This window comes from Nymphaea colorata, chromosome 5, assembly GCF_008831285.2.
Source record: "Nymphaea colorata isolate Beijing-Zhang1983 chromosome 5, ASM883128v2, whole genome shotgun sequence".
NCBI lineage: Eukaryota > Viridiplantae > Streptophyta > Magnoliopsida > Nymphaeales > Nymphaeaceae > Nymphaea > Nymphaea colorata.
The window spans coordinates 16,388,605-16,408,130 of NC_045142.1; the positions used below are offsets into that span (position 1 = coordinate 16,388,605).

The 19,526-nt window shown below is 36.2% G+C and overlaps 1 protein-coding gene across 1 annotated transcript; it reads left to right on the top strand.

Annotated features, from left to right (window-relative positions):
- Nucleotides 1-15,484: 15,484 nt before the first annotated feature.
- Nucleotides 15,485-16,509, top strand: LOC116253917 (PRA1 family protein B4-like). Its single transcript, XM_031628910.2, has one exon. It carries the CDS (start codon nucleotides 15,644-15,646, stop codon nucleotides 16,253-16,255), a length of 612 nt encoding a protein of 203 aa, XP_031484770.1. The 5' UTR covers nucleotides 15,485-15,643; the 3' UTR covers nucleotides 16,256-16,509.
- The last annotated feature ends 3,017 nt before the right edge of the window (nucleotides 16,510-19,526 follow it).

A 19,526-nucleotide genomic window follows, 5' to 3' on the forward strand; every position in this document is an offset into this window, starting at 1 on the left:
GAGCATCCTAACATGATATTTGCATAAGACAGCTACGAGGCAATCACATATTGAGACTACTCTCCATAGTTCGACTAAGTTTTTGTATAATGTGATTGTAATGTTTGATTGATGTGAATGTTATAAGCTTTTCGTTTGCATTGCCATTGGGTGGTGATTCAATTGGATGAACTTGAAAAGTAGAAGTACCCATAAAGTATGACAGCTAGTTAAGAGTATTGACTGAATGTGTAACACTCGTATGAAGGTGTTTTGAGGTATAGGTGCACTCGTGAAGTGAACCAACCTCATGTGCTAGCTAGTCTTGTTGTGAATATGTCCTCACAATAATAAATTAAGAAAGAATAATTGATGGGAGGCCAGTGGGTTATGGCAATATGTTTGGGACATGTCCCACCCTCACCACTGGTCTTGCCTACCCAAAGTTCAGGTTTGCTACAAATTTTGAGTTATATTTTTTTTTATTTGACCATCAACATTATGTCTAACGTTATAAACTTATCTTACCCCAATTGTCACTTTATCATGAGGTAAGTCCACTAGTTCCCAAGTCTTATTCTTCTCTATCAATGAAACTTCTTCTTTCATTGAACTTACCCATTCTGTGCATTTGCATGTTTCATCATAACTTAATGGTTTAAATGCAAGAAGGGAAAATGAACATTTTTCATATACATCTTTGAGAAACTTTATCTTCCTTGGAGGTTGTTTGCATCTCAAAATTTTCATTGGTTTTGAAATGCTTTAGAAAAATGAGGTTTGTTTTGAAATAAGAAAGAAAGGGACTCGCCCGTCAGTACGAAGATTGACCGTTCCCGGCGCCTTTACCGGGAGTACTCAATCCAAGGACTATGTTTATCATTGATGCATTTCATTTTAACTTAAACATTATTTTGATTCTATATGCGGTGTAGAAAATATTGAAAGTTTGATGTTTCAAACTTTTGAAAAGACTCTTGAAGAGTTGCTTGAAAATGTGAAATATTTTGAGGAAAAAGTGAAATTAGTAAATATCATTTGAAAAGCTTGTGAAATCATTTTGAAATCACTTTAGTGTTCTCTTAAGACTTTAAGTAGGTTTGAGATTTTGCTCTAATTCGACTACCACCTAATTAGAGCTTCATCCCTTCTTGCTTAAGTTTTTTTGGAGATGTACTTGTGATCATCTGTGAAATAATGTGGGTGAGAATGCATGGATGCATTTATCTTATATGATTGAAAGAATGTAAATCATTCCTACCGCAACATTCATCTAAAGTCATTCCTACCACAACATACATCTAAGATTTTTGTTTTTGTAAATATCATATATATGAAAGAAAAGTTTTTGAAAATGGATTGGGATTGTAGACCTATCAAGCATGAATCCAATATTGGGTCATTACTTGGTTTGTGGTTTTAATGAAGTCGGCAAATAAAAAATTAAAATCTTAAATGGTAAGAAATTGAAAGAACGGAAAATATGAAGGACTACATCTCAAGAGAGATATAGAGAAAGAGATCTTGAAAACCATAAAATCAAAGATTTAAAAGAAAGAGAGATATGTATTCATATACGTATATATATGTATATATATATGTATACATATATATGTATAGATACGTATATGAAAGCTTGTAAAAAAATGATGTTTAAATCAAATAGAGAAGAAAAGATCATTTTCGAAAGAGAGAGAGATTTAAAAATGGAATACACGTATATATATTTTTATATACGTATATGAGAGTTTGTAAAAGAATATGTTTAAATCATAAAAAGAGAATGACAAAAAGAAATAGTCATGTACACATATACATATATAACATGTATATACGTACTTGTCTTCATGGTAACTAAAATCAAGAAATGAATTAAAAATAACCAACTTCAATTTTTGATATAAGCTGGAGGGAAACTTAGGCTCATGCAAGAACCTAAGTTAAGTCTCCAAGGCCGCATTAGAGAAGTTTCTTTTAAAAGTGTTTTGGAAAATATGATTCATATCTAAACATGGAATGTTATGATTTGGTTTGCCACAAGGGATATTTCTTCCACCATTGGGTATGGAAGAAAATCAAGCAATATAACGAGTAACTCGTTAGGGTTCCTAATGGGGTGATTAGGAAAGAAACTAGCGCAAAATGACATGTAAATGCATATTAACATGTATATACTTCATGAAGGTTTTCGACGGGTTGGACAAGTCCCAACCTCAAAAATCACAAGAAGAAATCTCAACCCCAAACACTCACTCTCATCGTGCATTGGGTCATATAAATGGAAGATTAGAATATCATGCATGAGCATCATTTCAAGCATGATTGATGAATGAAGACAATATATCAAGTATATTTTTGGAGATAAATGAATATATAGATTTTGTTCCATCTTGCTCATACTCCCGGTGCACTCAAGAGTAGCTCTTGGTTTGAGATCATTTGAGTTATCTTGCACGGCCATGAGGAGATGGCAAGAGGAAAATGATGATATGAAAAGGAAAGATTGCATGATATAAGCATGAACATAAAATATCATCTCATCTTCTCATGCTTCCGGTGCACTTGAACATAGCCTCTTGAGTCTAAAAATATAGATTGAGGGCTATCTCATATGGCCATGGGGAGAGGAAGAAGAGAAAAAATGATGAAATGAAAATTGAGGTTTACATATCTCGGATATGAATGATATTGAAAATGTCATGGAGAGAAGAAAAAATGAAAATAAAAATAGAGGAAGATTAAATACCTCAAATGTGATTGATATTTGAAATGATCCCTCTTTTTTTGAATGATCTTGGACTTACCTTGAATGAAGCTCCCAAGATGTTGAAGATGAAGAAAAATGGAAAGAGGAAGAGGGAGAGAGAAAGAGCTCAGGAGAAACCTTAAGTCTTCAAGTGAGAATACTCTAGGGTTTCTCGCAAGGCTAACTCTTTTTTAAGAGTGGAGAAGTGGAGGGTATTTATAGAAAATTTTGGAGCCAAAATTTGAAATTCGAATTCAATATTTGAATTCAAGAGGGAAGAATTTTAGAGCCAAAATTCAAAATTCGAATTTAAGATTTGAATTCAAGAGGGAAGAGTTTTAGAGCTGAATTTTGAAATTTGAATTCAAGATTTGAATCCAAGAGGAAGAAGTTTTGGAGCCAAAATTCAAAATTTGAATTCGGCTTTGGAATTTGAGTTTCAAATTCTCGATTTGGATCTAAACTTGGATTTTGGATCTAAACTTGGATTTAAAATTTATTTTAAAAATAATAGACCTAAAATTTTAATAACCCTCTTTTTTTGAAAAATTTGGGGTGATTACAAATTACCCTATTTTTTAATAAGTCGGTGTTAGCCGTGCTTAGTGACAAAGATAAGCGCCACAAATTTTTCGAACAAAACATGTTGGAAGAGATGTTTCAGGCTTAACCCATTGCCTGAATGGGTTGTTTGAGCTTACATTGCAGGTTTAACCCCTTGCCTGCGTGGGTTTGCCGATATGAAATTCAGGTTTACCCCCTGAATAGGTTGCCTTGACTTGCATCGCAAGTTTATATCCTTATTTGTGTGGGTGGCGTTGGCTTGTAGTGCATGTTTAACCCATTTACCTGCGCGGGCTGCTTTGGCATGCAGTGCAAGTTTAAGCCCTTACCTGCATGAGTTGTTTTGGTTTGCAATGCAGGTTTAACCTCTTACCTGTGTGGGTTGCTTTGGCTTGCATTGCAGGTTTAACCCCTTGCCTGCGTGGGTTGCTCTTTTGTCCATAATTTCAGGTTTTACCCATTTCCTGAATGAGTTGCTCTATAACAAGTGGCAATGCTGGGAAAGAACCCTCATCACCTCGAATGCCTTTGTTGAAACGGAGGATGAGACCCTATTGCTCCAACATTGGTTGTGACAAGAAGTCTTCTTATCACTTCGAGTCCCTTTTGGTGAAATTTTTGTTTTCACCCAAGGCTTGATTTTGAACTTGTTAAAATTTCCCAAACTAACGTTTGGGTTGACCTTGCTTCGAAAAATCCCCTAGCCAAACGGCCAAGTTGTGCTTGCTCCATAAAATTCCCTTGTCTAGCGACATGGTTGAGTTAGCTTTAGAAAGCCTCAAGCCTAACGGTCAGATTACGCTTGATCAAATCTTTAGCTTAACAACTGATTTGATTTGATTGGGATATGATCCATTTTCTATGGACAATGATGATTGTGTATGAAAATATTTGTTGCAAAAGCAATTTGGAACTATCTCGAAATAATAAAAATGCCCCAGTATTAGGAATTTGCCATGATTGATAAAGTAGAGAATGCTAGGTAGAAGATTGAGACTGAGGCGAAGAAAGTAATGGAAATTGCCTCAATCAAATAAGGTATGAGCAAAATTATATAAAGGAAATTGATATAGCTTCCACTAATAGGAAAATGATGGTGCAAGTTAATGACATATATATGAACTTTGGTATGCAAGAATTTATGTTTTGTCTCTGAGGTAAAGAAATTGAGACAAAGCTTGTAGGAAAAAAATTTGTTATAAGAATATGATAGGTAGATGGTAATTCTCATAGCGAGATATCTAGTTGATAATGCAGCAAAACAGAGAATCTTAGTTTTGCAATGATTAAATCTCGAGTAGAGTATGAATATATGAGGTTTGACTCAGAAAGATATAGATTGAACTAGGGTGAATGAATGAGTCAAAAATTAGATGTCCAACGATTGAAAATATAATATATCGGAGCATTAGCAAAAATCTTGAAATAAATGATGATCCAATAAAATCATGGAAGTAGTAAAATGGAAAGAAATACATTCCATATGTATTGAAGTTGAAAAAATATTGGTCTAAATGTAAGTGAGAAAACAAGGAATGTATGGCCCGAGTCAAGCACGTGCTGATCTCAGACTGAGCTTGAGGCAGAGAAAATAATGGAAATTGGCTCAAATGTATAAAAAATTGATATGTAAGGGTGAAAGGTAATATCACGTGTCTGCACTTGGATATGAAAGAATTTTGACATGTAATTGGGACAAAGCTAGTATGAAAGGAATTTGTTGTAGAAATATGATTGGTAAATAGTGATTTTCATAGCAAGATAGGAAGTTGATAATATAGGAAAATAGGGAGAATTATGAGCAATTTATCACTTGTGAAGAGAATCTTAACTTTGAAAGGATTAAACTTCCAATAGAGTATAATGAATACATGATGTTTGATTCATATGGATCCAATAAATGGAAACCTCATGTCTGACGATTGAAGATGGAGTATAATTAAGTAAAGCAAATATTGATATTCAATTTGGAATAAATGATAGCTCAATGAAATAAGGAGAAAGATATGGGTGTTGAGACCAAAATAATTATGTATGACTCGAGTCAAATAGAGTCAGTAATTGAACTAATAGATGAGTCACATACTTGATAATAGGAGATTAAACAAATAAGGGATTGACAAGATATAGATTTTGAAGCAATTCTAAAAAAAGATTTGCCAAGGAATAATTGATGATCCAACGAAATTGTAGAAGAAGTAAAATATGAGGAAAGATGTCTCATAAGTATTGAAGCTTGGAAAAATGTTTGGCTAAAATGATGGCAAAAGACTGCCTGACCTAAGTCCAACAAAGATTGGTAATTGAGCCAATAACTGGCCATCATGTTTAAGAATATGAGGTTGGACCAATGAATAAATGAGTGATTGAAAATGTAGATCTTGAAATGATTCTTGAAAAATGGATGATAATATTTGAAAAATCAATGTCATGTAGATAGTAGGGTCCAAACATGATTTCATAGCGTGATCTTGTTGAAGATTATATAGAAATGATTGAAAAAGACATTGATTTAAATGAGAAAATGAGATGCAAGATTATTAAATTGATCAAAGATTGCATGAAGGCACACATGTATTCATCATATAATGATAAACATCCAGTATTTTTGAAAGTCACCTTTATCATGCATATATTTGAAAATGAGCCTAGGACCTAATTGAATTGGTTTGATCAAATTGTTCCATATAAGATATGCCAATATACCTTAGCCAAAAGGCTTAGTACGAGCATAGAATTCTCCATTAGGCAACTAAGGGTAAGGTTTATCCACTTCTTCTTGATCACTCGTCGATATACCATAAATTACCACTCATGGTACTAACGAGGGGGCTTTTCCACCCAATGTGTGGTCTAGTTGTAAGACTTAGTCTTGTGCAACCGCCTAAGACCAAGTCCGGCAACATGATGACCGGGACAAATAGGTATTGAGATTTTGAAATATGAGAAATCATGAAAAATGAGTTGTCTCTAATGCAATGTTGCCTAAGATGATGATTGAAATAAATAGAAGAGCAAACATTGTTTTCAAACAACTCTTAAATTGAGAGGAAACATAATCATCAAGCAATGTAATGAAATACCGATGGGGTCAAGGCCAAAGTTAGGGACATGCTTTACCATCGGTAATATGTGAGATGTTCAAGTTAGTAAAAATGCATCAATTATAACCATAGCCAAACGATGACAGGTTCCATCACGGTCGCCATCTGTTTGCATCTCAAAATTTTCATTGGTTTTGGAATGCTTCAGAAAAATGAGGTTTGTTTTGAAATAGGAAGGAAAAGGGGCTCGCCCGTCGGTACGAGGATTGACCGTTCCCGACACCTTTACCGGAGGTAATCAATCCAAGGTCTATGTTCATCATTGATGCATTTGATTTTAACTTAAACATCATTTTGATTCTATATGCGGTGTAGAAAATATTGAAAGTTTGATGTTTCAAACTTTTGAAAAGACTCTTGAAGAGTTGCTTGAAAATGTGAAATATTTTGAGGAAAAAGTGGAATTAGTAAATATCATTAGAAAAACTTGTGAAATCATTTTGAAATCACATTAGTGTTCTCTTAAGACTTTAAGTAGGTTTGAGATTTTGCTCTAATTCGGTTACCACCTAATTAGAGCTTCATCCCCTCTTGCTCAAGTTCTTTTGGAGATGTGCTTGTGATCATAAATGAAATAAAGTGGGTGAGAATGCATGGATGCATTTATCTTATATGATTGAAAGAATGTAAATCATTCCTACCGCAACATTCATCTAAAGTCATTCCTACCACAACATACATCTAAGATTTTTGTTTTTGTAAATATCATATATATGAAAGAAAAGTTTTTGAAAATGGATTGAGATTGTAGACCTATCAAGCATGAATCCAATATTGGGTCATTACTTGGTTTGTGGTTTTGATGAAGTCGGCAAATAAAAAATTAAAATCTTAAATGGTAAGAAATTGAAAGAACAAAAAAAAATGAAAGACTACATCTCAAGAGAGATATAGAGAAAGAGATCTTGAAAACCATAAAATCAAAGATTTAAAAGAAAGAGAGATATGTATTCTTAAGCGTATATATATGTACATATATATGTATACATATATACATATATATGTATAGATACGTATATGAAAGCTTGTAAAAAATGATGTTTAAATCAAATAGAGAAGAAAAGATCATTTTCGAAAGAGAGAGAGATTTAAAAATGGAATACACGTATATATATTTATATATATGTATATGAGAGTTTGTAAAAGAATATGTTTAATCATAAAAAGAGAATGATAGAAAGAAATAATCATGTACACATATACATATATAACATGTATATACGTACTTGTCTTCATGATAACTAAAATCAAGAAATAAATTAAAAATAGCCAACTTCAATTTTTGATATAAGCCGGAGGAGAACTTAGGCTCATGCAAGAACCTAAGTTAATTCTCCAAGGCCGCATTAGAGAAGTTTCTTTTGAAAGTGTTTTGGAAAATATGATTCATATCTAAACATGGAATGTTATGATTTGGTTTGCCACAAGGGATATATTTCTTCCACCATTGGGTATGGAAGAAAATCAAACAATATAACGAGTAACTCGTTAGGGTTCCTGATGGAGTGATTAGAAAAGAAACTAGCGCAAAATGACATGTAAATGCATATTAACATGTACATATTTCGTGAAGGTTTTCAATGGGTTGGACAAGTCCCAACTTCAAAAATCACAAGAAAAAATCCCAACCCCAAACACTCACTCTCATCGTGCATTGGGTCATATAAATGGAAGATTAGAATATCAAGCATGAGCATCATTTCAAGCATGAATGATGAATGAAGACAATATATCAAATATATTTTTGGAGATTAATGAATATATGAATTTTCTTCCATCTTGCTCATACTCCCGATGCACTCAAGAGTAGCTCTTGGTTTGGGATCATTTGAGCTATCTTGCACGGCCATGGGGAGATGGCAAGAGGAAAATGATGATATGAAAAGGAAAGATTGCATGATATAAGCATTAACATAAAATATCATCTCATCTTCTCATGCTCCCGGTGCACTTGAACATAGCCTCTTGACTCTAAAAGTATAGATTGAGGGCTATCTCATATGGCCATAGGGAGAGGAAGAATAGAGAAAAGGATGAAATGAAAATTGAGGTTTACATACCTCGGATATGAATGATATTGAAAATGTCATGGAGAGAAGAAAAAATGAAAATAGAAATAGAGAAAGATTAAATACCTCGAATGTGATTGATATTGGAAATGATCCCTCTTTTTTTGAATGATCTTGGACTTACCTTAAATGAAGCTCCCAAAATGTTGAAGATGAAGAAAAATGGAAAGAGGAAGAGGGTGAGGGAAAGAGCTCAAGAGAAACCCTAAGTCTTCAAGTGAGAATACTCTAGGGTTTCTCCCAAGGCTAACTCTTTTTTAAGAGGGGAGAAGTGGAGGGTATTTATAGAGAATTTTGGAGCCAAAATTCGAAATTCGAATTCAATATTTGAATTCAAGAGGGAAGAATTTTAGAGCCAAAATTCAAAATTCGAATTTAGGATTTGATTTCAAGAGGGAAGAGTTTTAGAGCTAAAATTTGAAATTTGAATTCAAGATTTGAATCCAAGAGGAAGGAGTTTTGGAGCCAAAATTCAAAATTTGAAATCGGCTTTGGAATTTGAGTTTCAAATTCTCGATTTGGATCTAAACTTGGATTTTGGATCTAAACTTGGATTTAAAATTTATTTTAAAAATAATAGACCTAAAATTTTAATAGCCCTCTTTTTTTTGAAAAAATTGGGGTGATTACAGAGGTGAGCCTGAATCAAGTATATTTTCAAACATTTTCCTTGATGGATTGCTTGTAGATGACACATCCTTTGATGATGCTCCGTCCAATTCATCAAACGGTGCATGCTTGGTTTCATTATTCTCTCATTTCCAGTAATTTTCTTCCTAAAAAATCACATCTCTCTTAATAAATAGTTTCTTGGTCATTGGATTATAAGTCTATATCCTTTAGGATCAAAACTATTGTAATGTTTGGCGAGTGGGGCAGGTCAGGCTGGATCAGGGCCCAAACTCGGACCTGAACCCCACCCGCGTGGTGAAGTGAAGCCCGACGTCGGGGCTCTCCCTCTCTATCTTCTTGCCGGTTCGATCATGAGAGAAGTAGGAGGCGGAAGAGGGGCAACAACGACTTGCCTTAGTTGCATTAAGATTGGTTCATGACAAACACAACCCCAAGCTCAAATGACTTGACTCGGCTCATGTTTCTCAGTCTACCATTCAGCAAAATCCCTACATGCTGTCCCCAACAATCTATATTATTTTATAGAAGTTGGTACAAAGTCTAGACATCCACATCCTTTCTCTGTTATCTCCTCTCCTCTCGACAGATGTGTCTGATGCTTAGAGCAGCGTCGTTTCACTGGAAAGTACCTGTTTGACACGACTTGTCAGAGGTGTCCACCCATGGCTCTACCCTAGGCTGGCTTGGGTTACGAATTCACTTGGAGGACAAACTTGTTGTTTAACTCTCCCTCATGATGTTATTGACATTTGACGATCACCAGCCCGGAGTCGTCTTGGTCTTTGTACAACTTAAAAAGCGATAAGGTTCTTGGATCGATACTTTTGACTCAAATTAAGATGTGTGTTTGTGCTCTTAGAATTGCTTAATGAATATAAACGAAAAATAAAAAACGTTCAAGTGAAGATTAGAAGAAAAAAAAATGTAATTTGATGTACAATCTTCCCAACTGGCAAACTAGATGGATACCTAATCTTGTGGGACATGAAAAGAATGTGAATGAAGTGAATGTAAACGATGTGAATATGCATGAAGTGAAAGTGACAATCGAGTATGTTAATTGTGGTCATTGAGTGGTCCTCATGTGTCATGGAATATGTAAGGGGCTGCCATAACAAGTATGTGACTTCAAGTTACTATCATGATGTAGTAGCGTTTATGTTTTCATATATCTCAGATTTGAGCCGTTACCTTAGAGGGTTAGGGATTTATCTGGTTTGTTGCCATACTGTGAAGGTTAAGCCTTCTGTTGTTTTCCTTTTTCAGGTTTTGGTGGACCCGGGACATCAAGTTGATCAGATGACCCAACTCACATCCTACTGGAAAGATTTTGGGTCTATTATAGCGTTGGCGCGTCATGTTTTTGTCTCATTGATGTCTTATTTTTGTTAGCCATCAATGTTATGGTTTTGGGGCATTTTTATTATGTGTTATTGAGAAATATGAAGTGAATTTTGTATGAACTGAATTTACTATATAATGAAAAGTTACCCCCATTGTCTTTTGTTTTGCATAGCTCCTTTCAAATTGTTGTGTTGTCACACCTCAACGTTTTACGTTTTAACAAAAAAATTTATTTGGGGGTAAAAAGTTGGGGTGTGACAAATATAGCCAACAAATATACACGTCTCACTCTTCTTTTCTAACTTGGATCATTTAGAAATATCAATCAAGGCATAATCAATACATCCAAATACACATAAATGACTTACACTAGGCATGTGGTTCCACCATGCTTGATATAATACCTTATTTTGAACTACTTTTGTAGGAGATATATTCAACAAATACATACATGTTGCTACTGCTTCTACCCAAAAATCATATAGTGAGTCTTTCTCAAGAAACATGCTCCATGCCATTTGCACTACTGTTCTATTTTTTCTTTTTGCCACCCTATTTTGTTGTAATGTTTTTCTTACAAAGAATTGTCTACATATTCCATGTTCTTTGCAAAACAGTTCAAATTCATCAGAAAGAAATTCACCTCCTCTATCAGTACGAAGTGTTTTGATTAGTAGACCACTTTCTTTCTCAACTAGCACTTTAAGTTCTTTGATTTTATCAAAACGTCAAATTTTTGTGCTAAAAAAAAACCCAACTCATACGTGTGTAATCATCAGTGAATAATATGAAGTATTTGCTCTTATTTAATGACAATGTATTTATTGACCTACAAACATCATGAACAAGTTCAAATGGTCTCCTAGCTCTCACTATTTTTCCTACTGAAAATAGAATTTCATGTTGTTTTCCAAAACCAAAACCTTCACAAACTTTATCAGTCATTGAAATCAATGGTAAACCATGCACCATATTCTTTTGTTTCAATAACTTCAACCCACTGTAGTGCAATTGCCCATATCATATGTGCCACAATTTCTACTTGTTATCAGTATTAGCCACTAATATACATGTATCAAGTGGAAACAACTTATTTGTAGCATGGGGGTTTCTGCTATTATCATGCAAGTTTTCTTATGCTTTATTTCACAAATTTCGTCATGAAAATAGACCAAATAATGTTTTTGGATAAGCTGGCCTACACTAAGTAGGTTATGAGACAAATAAGGTACAAAATGCACATCTCAAATAAATTTTTCTTTACTTGATTTGTTTTTCACAATAATAGTACCTTTTCCTTTCACTTTTATTTTGTTATCATCACTTAACTTGACCTCTAGCTTTACTGATTCATCAAGCTCTTTAAAAAGCTCTCTCTTTCTTGTTATATGGAAGCTTTTTTTTTTTTTTTTTTTACAATTGTCAACACTTGTAAGAAATAAATTAGTATCATCCTCTACAATATTTGCTTGTCGCTTATTTTTCTCAAAGCAATTTGCTTCAATATGCCCAAATTTCTTGGAGTAGAAGAATTTGTTTGCTTTATAGTTTGGTCTATAGGTAATACATTCCTTAGAGAACTTTGCACCATGTCTTCCACGACCTCTTTTTCTACCACAAAAGCTGCTTCTATAACCTCCTTTATTGTGACCTCTTTGATCATTGGTCCCTTCCAACAATTTCTCTTTTGAGTTTTCTATTTTAACCTAGAAAGCATGCTCTCAGTTTTTTCTTCAACTCTATTCGTACATATGACTCTCATGTGCTAACAAGGAACCAATCAACTCATTAAGATTGTATGATGACAAATCCTTAGATTCTTTAGTTGCAGTTAGTACATGATCAAACTTATGAGGAAGACTTCTTAAGACTTTTTCTACAATTTTTTTATTAGAAATATTCCCTCAAAAAGACCCCATTTGGTTTATAATACTATAAGTCTGGAAAAGAAGTCTTGCATGGATATACCATTTTTCATAAAAAATGTTTTCAAAGTCTCTACACAGGGTTTCCAACTTAACCGTTGTTACCTTCTTGTCTTCATGAAAATCTTGTTTAAAATATTTCATGCCTGGTTGGTTGTGATTGCAAAACCAATAATGTTTTTGCATCCTTTTTACGATTTTCTGATTTGTTACATGATTTTCTAGGTGACTTTTCATTCTCCCAAGCAACACCATTGTCAACCAAAATCCCATAAACTTTGAGAAAGAATTTTTTTTTTCATCTTGATGCTCCAAAATTCATATTTCACCATTGGAAATATGAGCCAAAGTGTGCGACAAGTTTTGGGAAGCCATACCAGATGTCATATTTACCAATATCTTTCTCCATGTGCTCAACTCAGCATTCACTTTCCAATACTTATGCTTCAACAATAATATTTGCAATTCCAAGGCACGCCTTGAACGAACCACTTTGTTGGAATGCTGAGTTGAAAAATTCTCAAAAGGAAGTGAGAACTGGGTATACAATGCTAAAAATACATGCACTCAAACATAAGAGGCTTCTCTCATTTGTCCGTTTTTCTCAATGACAAATACATAGCCTATTTATAGGTCACAAAGAGACTCAAGTTATACAATTCATTTATACCTATTTAAACATGAAACTCCTTATTTTAATAACTATTCATAATTTCATAAGTGTTTTTTCTTTAATTTACCATAAAATAAAGGTAACCACCTCAGTAACTCACACCATAACTCATTAAAAATATAATAACTCTTTAATTCACACTCAAACTCAGCTCGACTCACATATTGCTTTGCTCTAGCTCAAGCCAAGCTTTATGAGGCAAGCTCAAGCTCAACTCGATTAACTGAGTGCAAGCTTGAGCTCAACTGGTTGAAGCTCATCATCAGCTAATAACGATCCTCATCTTCTTCAAGCTATGTAGGAAAAAAACAGTAGCAATATTACTTCACTGTTCTCCTATAAAACATAAATTGTTCACTAGAAAACAGTGTGTGAAGAGTACCAACTTAAATTTCATTACCCACATAATCAATTATACACTGATTCATATAACTTAACATTGAAATCAAAATACTAATACCTGGTTAGCGACTTGTGGTTGCAGCCCGATAGAAAGAGGAGGTGGGAGGAAGAAGAAAAAAAATAGAATGAGAGAGAGAGAGAGAGAGAAGCAGAGAAATAGAGGGAAGAAGAAATGAAAAATAAAAAGAGGGAGAAAGTCAAAAGGCATAGCAGGAGAAATGAAAAACAAGCGAGCCAAGCGAGTTTAAACTAGTCAAGCTCGTGTAACTCAAACTTGACTCATATATAACTCGAGCTCGAATTCAACTCGTTTAATAAATGAGTCGAGCTCTAACCGAGCTTATATAAGCGAGTTCGAGTCGAGCCCGGGGCTCAAGCTGGCTCGACTTGTTATACATTCCTAGGCCATTGTACCTAAAAGCATAATTAGGCACCCATTTGGGGAGCAGATGGCTTTAAAACTATACATACACTATTTTTAACGCAACAATTGTGTTACCAACAAGTGAATCAGTAACGCAGACCCAGCGTGAGGAATAATAAAAAAAGTTCGTTACTAATTATGAATAATAACACATAGCATAAAGCTTTTTGTAACAAGATTTTTATCAACACAGTTTGTGGCAAGCATTTAGTAACTCAAGCAGTGCGTTAAATTTGAGGAAGAGAAAGCGCGATGAATTGAAGTTTCCATTGCAAATTTCAGTAAGTTATATGTACTTATGGTGTCCCAAATTACGAAGCATTGACGACCGTTAATAATTCTTCATCTCATTTCGAAGCGCCGCTTCAACGGTAAGGCAAAAGCGTCCCTCGCAAGATCCCTATCTTCTCCCCTGTCCGCCGATATCCTTCTCCGATGGCCTTCAAGTTTCAATCCATCGTCCCCAAAAATCGCTTCAGCTCTGATGGTGTGTGAGAGTCCAGAAACGATGAACAACTGATTGGTTCTGATGGTGTTAGTTCAATGAAAGAACAACCCCTCGCCATCGCTTACTTTTCACCGACCGTGGAGAAGACAAAGCTTTGTGACCTAGAAACGGCTGATGATGGGGAAAAACCCACCATCGCACCATAACCCTCACCATTATCGCTTCTCTGATGGTGTCGCAGGTTGGCGTCTAATTGGTGGAATGCAAAGATGAAGCCGGTGATGTTACCCTCATTTGCGGACTTGGTCAGCCATCGTCGCTTTTATGAATTAGTGGTCAAAGATTCATACTTATTGTTTGACATTGGCTTCTCGTTGCTTATCTGCTCCTTAATTTTAAGCTGCAATGAACGCTATTGTTTTGTCACTGGTAAATCGATTCATATAAAAATGATTTTACTTAATACATTTCTTTCTCACTTATTCTAGATCGAGTCTTCTTCATCAATTTCATGACCATGTTCAATACTCAACATATTTGAATTTTTTAGGATACTATCGTGTATTCAGACTGGGCATCAGATTTCTTCCTTGGGAGATTTTCTTCAATTGACATTTTCTCCTCCAATCTGTAACATAACTCTTGTTGAGATCAGTGACGGAGAACTACCAGTTGCCCGATGTGATGATTATGGACCAGGTGTCAAAATGTTGAAACCACTTGATGAGAGCACTCGACGTGGAGAGAAACTCTCGATAACTATTTTTGTAGCAGTTATCTATCCCGTGTTGTTTCTCTTTAATATATATATATTATTTTTATAGTTTTGCAAACTCAAATCAGGGCTGGCTCAAAATTCATGAATTTGAGGCAAATAATCTCAAATTACTTTAAATATCAAATCTCACTTCCGTAGTTTTCGATCGGATTTGTCGGTCGAAATAGTCGGTTTTGTAACGTTGAAGCGCTGCGTCCAATGGATTTTGCCGTCAATCTAGAGATTTGAAACGTGCCACCTGTTTAAAATCGGACCCCTTAAATCTATGAACTTAGCCTAAATAAGATCATGACAAATATATACGTGGAAAAGTTTTTTCAAATTTTAAAATATTTTTTTGTCAATTTTTTTCATCTTCTATTATTCAAAAGTTGTTTAAATACAAAATGAAACTAGCCATTTACATACATGCCAGCAGTCAATTCGTCTCACCGTCCACTCCGCTCTAGGTCTTCTCTTTCTTCGACGTCTCTGCGGCATCATAGCGCGAGAAGAACCCGCAAGAACAGAAGAGGAAGGGAAGGGAAGGGAAGGTTTGCAGCCAACCGACATCAATGGCGGGGAACGTAGCTCCTCTCCCAACGACGGTCCCTCCACCGCAGAGCGCCACTGCCGTCGCTGCTTCGCCGGCGGCCCGCGCCTTCTTCGCCCGCCTCTACGACGGGGCCAGGGATGGCCTCTCGCAGCGCCGGCCATGGGCAGAGCTTGCCGATCGCAACCAGCTCGCGAAGCCTGAGTCCTTTGCGGAGGCAACTGGCCGGATCCGAAAGAATTGGACCTACTTCCGCGTCAACTACGTCATCCTCCTCGCCGCGGTGCTTGCCATCTCCCTCGTGGCCCATCCGGGTTCCCTTATCATCCTTGCCATGCTCCTCTCCGGCTGGATCTTCCTCTATCTTTTCCGCTCTGAGCCGCTTGTCCTCTTTGGCCGCACATATACCGATCGCGAGGTCCTCGGTGGCATGACTCTCTTCACCGTCATCGTCCTTTTCCTCACCTCCGTCGGATCCCTCCTCATCTCCGCCCTCATGTTTGGGGTCGCCATCATCTGCGCCCACGCTAGCTTCAGGGTCCCGGAGGATCTGTTCCTTGACGAACAGGAACCGACCGTGGGGTTCCTTTCCTTCCTTGGGGCTCCGGCATCCGTTGTCGCCACACAAGCCTGATACACCCGAAGGTTCATTCGGGCACAACATAAGAAAAGGGCTATAAGATATAGAATTAGAATCATAAATGTGGTTCGCATATCAAATTTTTTTGCTGTAGTTTGTCATATTATTATAATCGTTGCTGCTTGTTTCATCTGTTTCTGTGTGCCTTTAGGTGGATATTTCCGTTCTGTTGACGGATCAGATTAATTCATATTTTGAGAATTCTCCCTTGTGAATCTAATAAAATTCAGATCTGTGTTTGCTGTGAATTTTTTTCTTTCTCCATTTAGAGGTTCTTGGCTGGATTTGTTTTGTGTGGCGTTTGTTGCAATTGGAATTAATGGGGCTTTCTTTCTTTCTTCTTCTCTTCTTTTCCGCCTCATCTTTTCATCTACAAGACTCTGTTATTGAACTTTCGATTACGGTTTTTCTGATCCTAAAAAGAGTACGGTTTTTTCTGATCCTAAAAAGAGATAGTTTATCTGTACTGATCCATTTCTTTCTCAATTAAGCAAATTAGAACGTTTCTGCGGATGGAGACTCTGTTAGGTGGGATCTCCTCTACGGCTAATCCTATTTACTTTCTTTTGATTTGTCGCAACTGGAATGTTCATTGGTCGTTTGCTTGATTGAATTTTGCTTTTGTTTCTTGGTGAATGTCTCCTGTTACTTTTTGCTTTCATTTTTCCTCTTATTTTCTCGGAGTTGTTCCTTCAATCCCTTACGATGATTAAAATGTAGAGACTGGAGTTGGAGTGTCTTTCTTGAAATTTCTTCATATCTTCTAAATGTAAATGCTTTCGATTCGGCCTTGCGGTAAGTGGCATCTAAGAAGTCGGTGATGGTGGCGAGAGAAACTTCGGGAGAAAGGGACCCGCTGTGAATGGTTCGTCGGTGGCCGGTGGGGGCCGATCAGCCGTAGGCTTCTCTGGCAAGCAGCTGCCTGGATCGGCTGACATCAATACAGGTCATCGGGAAGGTCAGTTATAGTGAGGGAAATCTCAGTTGTGGAAAGGGGAATTTTCCACCCTTGGGTGGTAGAGCAGCAGGCAATGAGCAGAAGTCAGGATTGACTGGAGAGTTTGTCAGCGGGACTGATGGATTCAATCGTCGGCTGGATTTTTAATTGTCGGTGGAACCCTACTACTTGGCGGGCTACTAACTTGGACAACAGCGTTCAGCATCTCCTGGGGAATGGAGCAAGTTAGGATCTTCCAGATTTGATGGTGCCAGAGATTCAGACTTTCGATTGCGACCATCATATGTGGGAATTCAAGGCAGAAATTGGTGGATTCTATGTTATAGTGGCGGATCTAAGGAAGCATTGGGAGATGTTCTCAGGCGTCAAATCCGTGGCCTTTCTTAGAAGCTTATGTCTAATAAGAGCATCGGAAGTCAATTTTGAAAGTTATTGCTCGTTCTTGTTTGGTAGGAGGGAAAGGAAGAGAAAACAGAGGAAAGGGCAGATTATGAGGTGTTTGGATAAAAGGAGGTGAAATGATCTAGCGGTTCTGTTTGGATGGGAGGAAAGGGAACGGGCGGAATCTGGAGGAAAGGGAACGGGCGGAATCTGGAGGAAAGGGAACGAAATATAAGTTGATTTGCAATCCTCCACAATTGGCGAGATTGAGAGGGAAAATTTGGCGGCCTCTTTGGATGTTTGGAGGGAGAGAAAGGAAAGGGAGGAGAGCGAGGGAAAAGAAATGAAATGAGAAAAAAAAAAGGAGGGGAAGGGAAGGAAACAAAGAGGGAAAGAAAGCCAAAGAAAAGAAAAAAAAATAAATGATTATAAAACTTGTTTGGATAAAAAGGAATTGAAAGAAAATGAACTAACTTTTTTTTTCTATTCCAATCCTTCCCATTTTTGAGGGATTGGATGTACACTAAGTTATCATTTATTTTTTTCTTTTGTTTCGCTTGCAACTAAACATGTTTTTTTATTTTTTTGTTTTCTTTTCCTTCTTTCTTAATTAACCAACCAAACCAAACATAATATTGACTATCTTCTCCTTTTCTTTCCCCTCCTTTTCTTCCATTCAAACAAGCCTTTTCTTTCTTTCTTTTCATTTCCTTCCATCCAAACAAGCCTAAGACTTTTTTTATCAAAACGACACATTTGCCATTTATTATTTTCTTTGGGCTGCGAGACATCTCCCTGCATGCAACTCTCTACAGGGCCTGTTCATTTGTTTTGAACACCATTGACGTTGTTCGGCTCGTTGAATTCTTCCTCAGCATCCGTCGTTCCTCTACATGTAAGCTGTTTCTCCGGTTCTCATCTCTGTCTCATTTTTGGCCCAGTTGGATTCTGCCGTAGATATCGATTTTAGTGAAGCTTGTAATATGGAGACGGCCCACCACTTTGTGTTTGGGTATTTTGGTGGCCCCACATCCTTGATTTTGTTGTGTTGCCCCCTTTCCTCCACCGCGTGTGATGAAGTTTCCATATGGAGGAACCCCTTTCGAAACTTAACCTACACTACTGCTTCTTTCATGCTTTTGTCAACTCTTTCTTGTCATCTTCTTTGCATGATTGAATTTCTTTCTTGTTAATAAATTTTGTTATGTTTGTACATGTTTCGAGCATGTTTATATGTTTGAAATAAGTTAGAATCTGCCTCTAAATGTATCATGGATCTGTTAAGGACATTATAATCATTGCTAATGTTTATGTAACTTTTTTTTTGTGGTGCTGTCGTTAACAACTATATTCATTAACAATTCATATTGCAGCGGATGTGAATCATCCTTAGTGAACAAATTTACTTTTGTAGTTGGCAAAGAGCACTTGTTCAATGATATAATATAATAACTCACTGTGTAATTGGTGCATAGCTTGGCCTGTCCTAAGCATATATGTAGTCTAATTTATCACAGGTATTTGTTAGTGAGTACATGTTATAACTACATTACAACTGACATGTGAGATATACATATACAAATATTGTTTTATAAGAAAGCGTCTCTTACATGACTGAATATATAGAACTTGAACCCACAACAAAAATATGAGTACAAAATGTTGTAAATTATGATCCTACCAATCACTCTCTATCCTATCAACATCATGATCGAGAGGCACTGCCTTTCACCGAGTGACTACTTGAAAATAAACATCAACGTTCAAGTATGATCTATCCGAAGGCCTGTAATGTATAATGCATAGTCCAAGCAAACAATAAGAGACAGGTAACATGTGTAAACTCAAACATTATAATCCATTTGTATTGTGCATAAGATATTGCTAGAACAGCATGCATACCCATTTACATTGTTCTTAATACTG

What these genes read in the sequence shown, in the direction of transcription:
- LOC116253917 (XM_031628910.2), top strand. Translation starts at nt 15,644, where the DNA reads ATGGCGGGGAACGTAGCTCCTCTCCCAACGACGGTCCCTCCACCGCAG.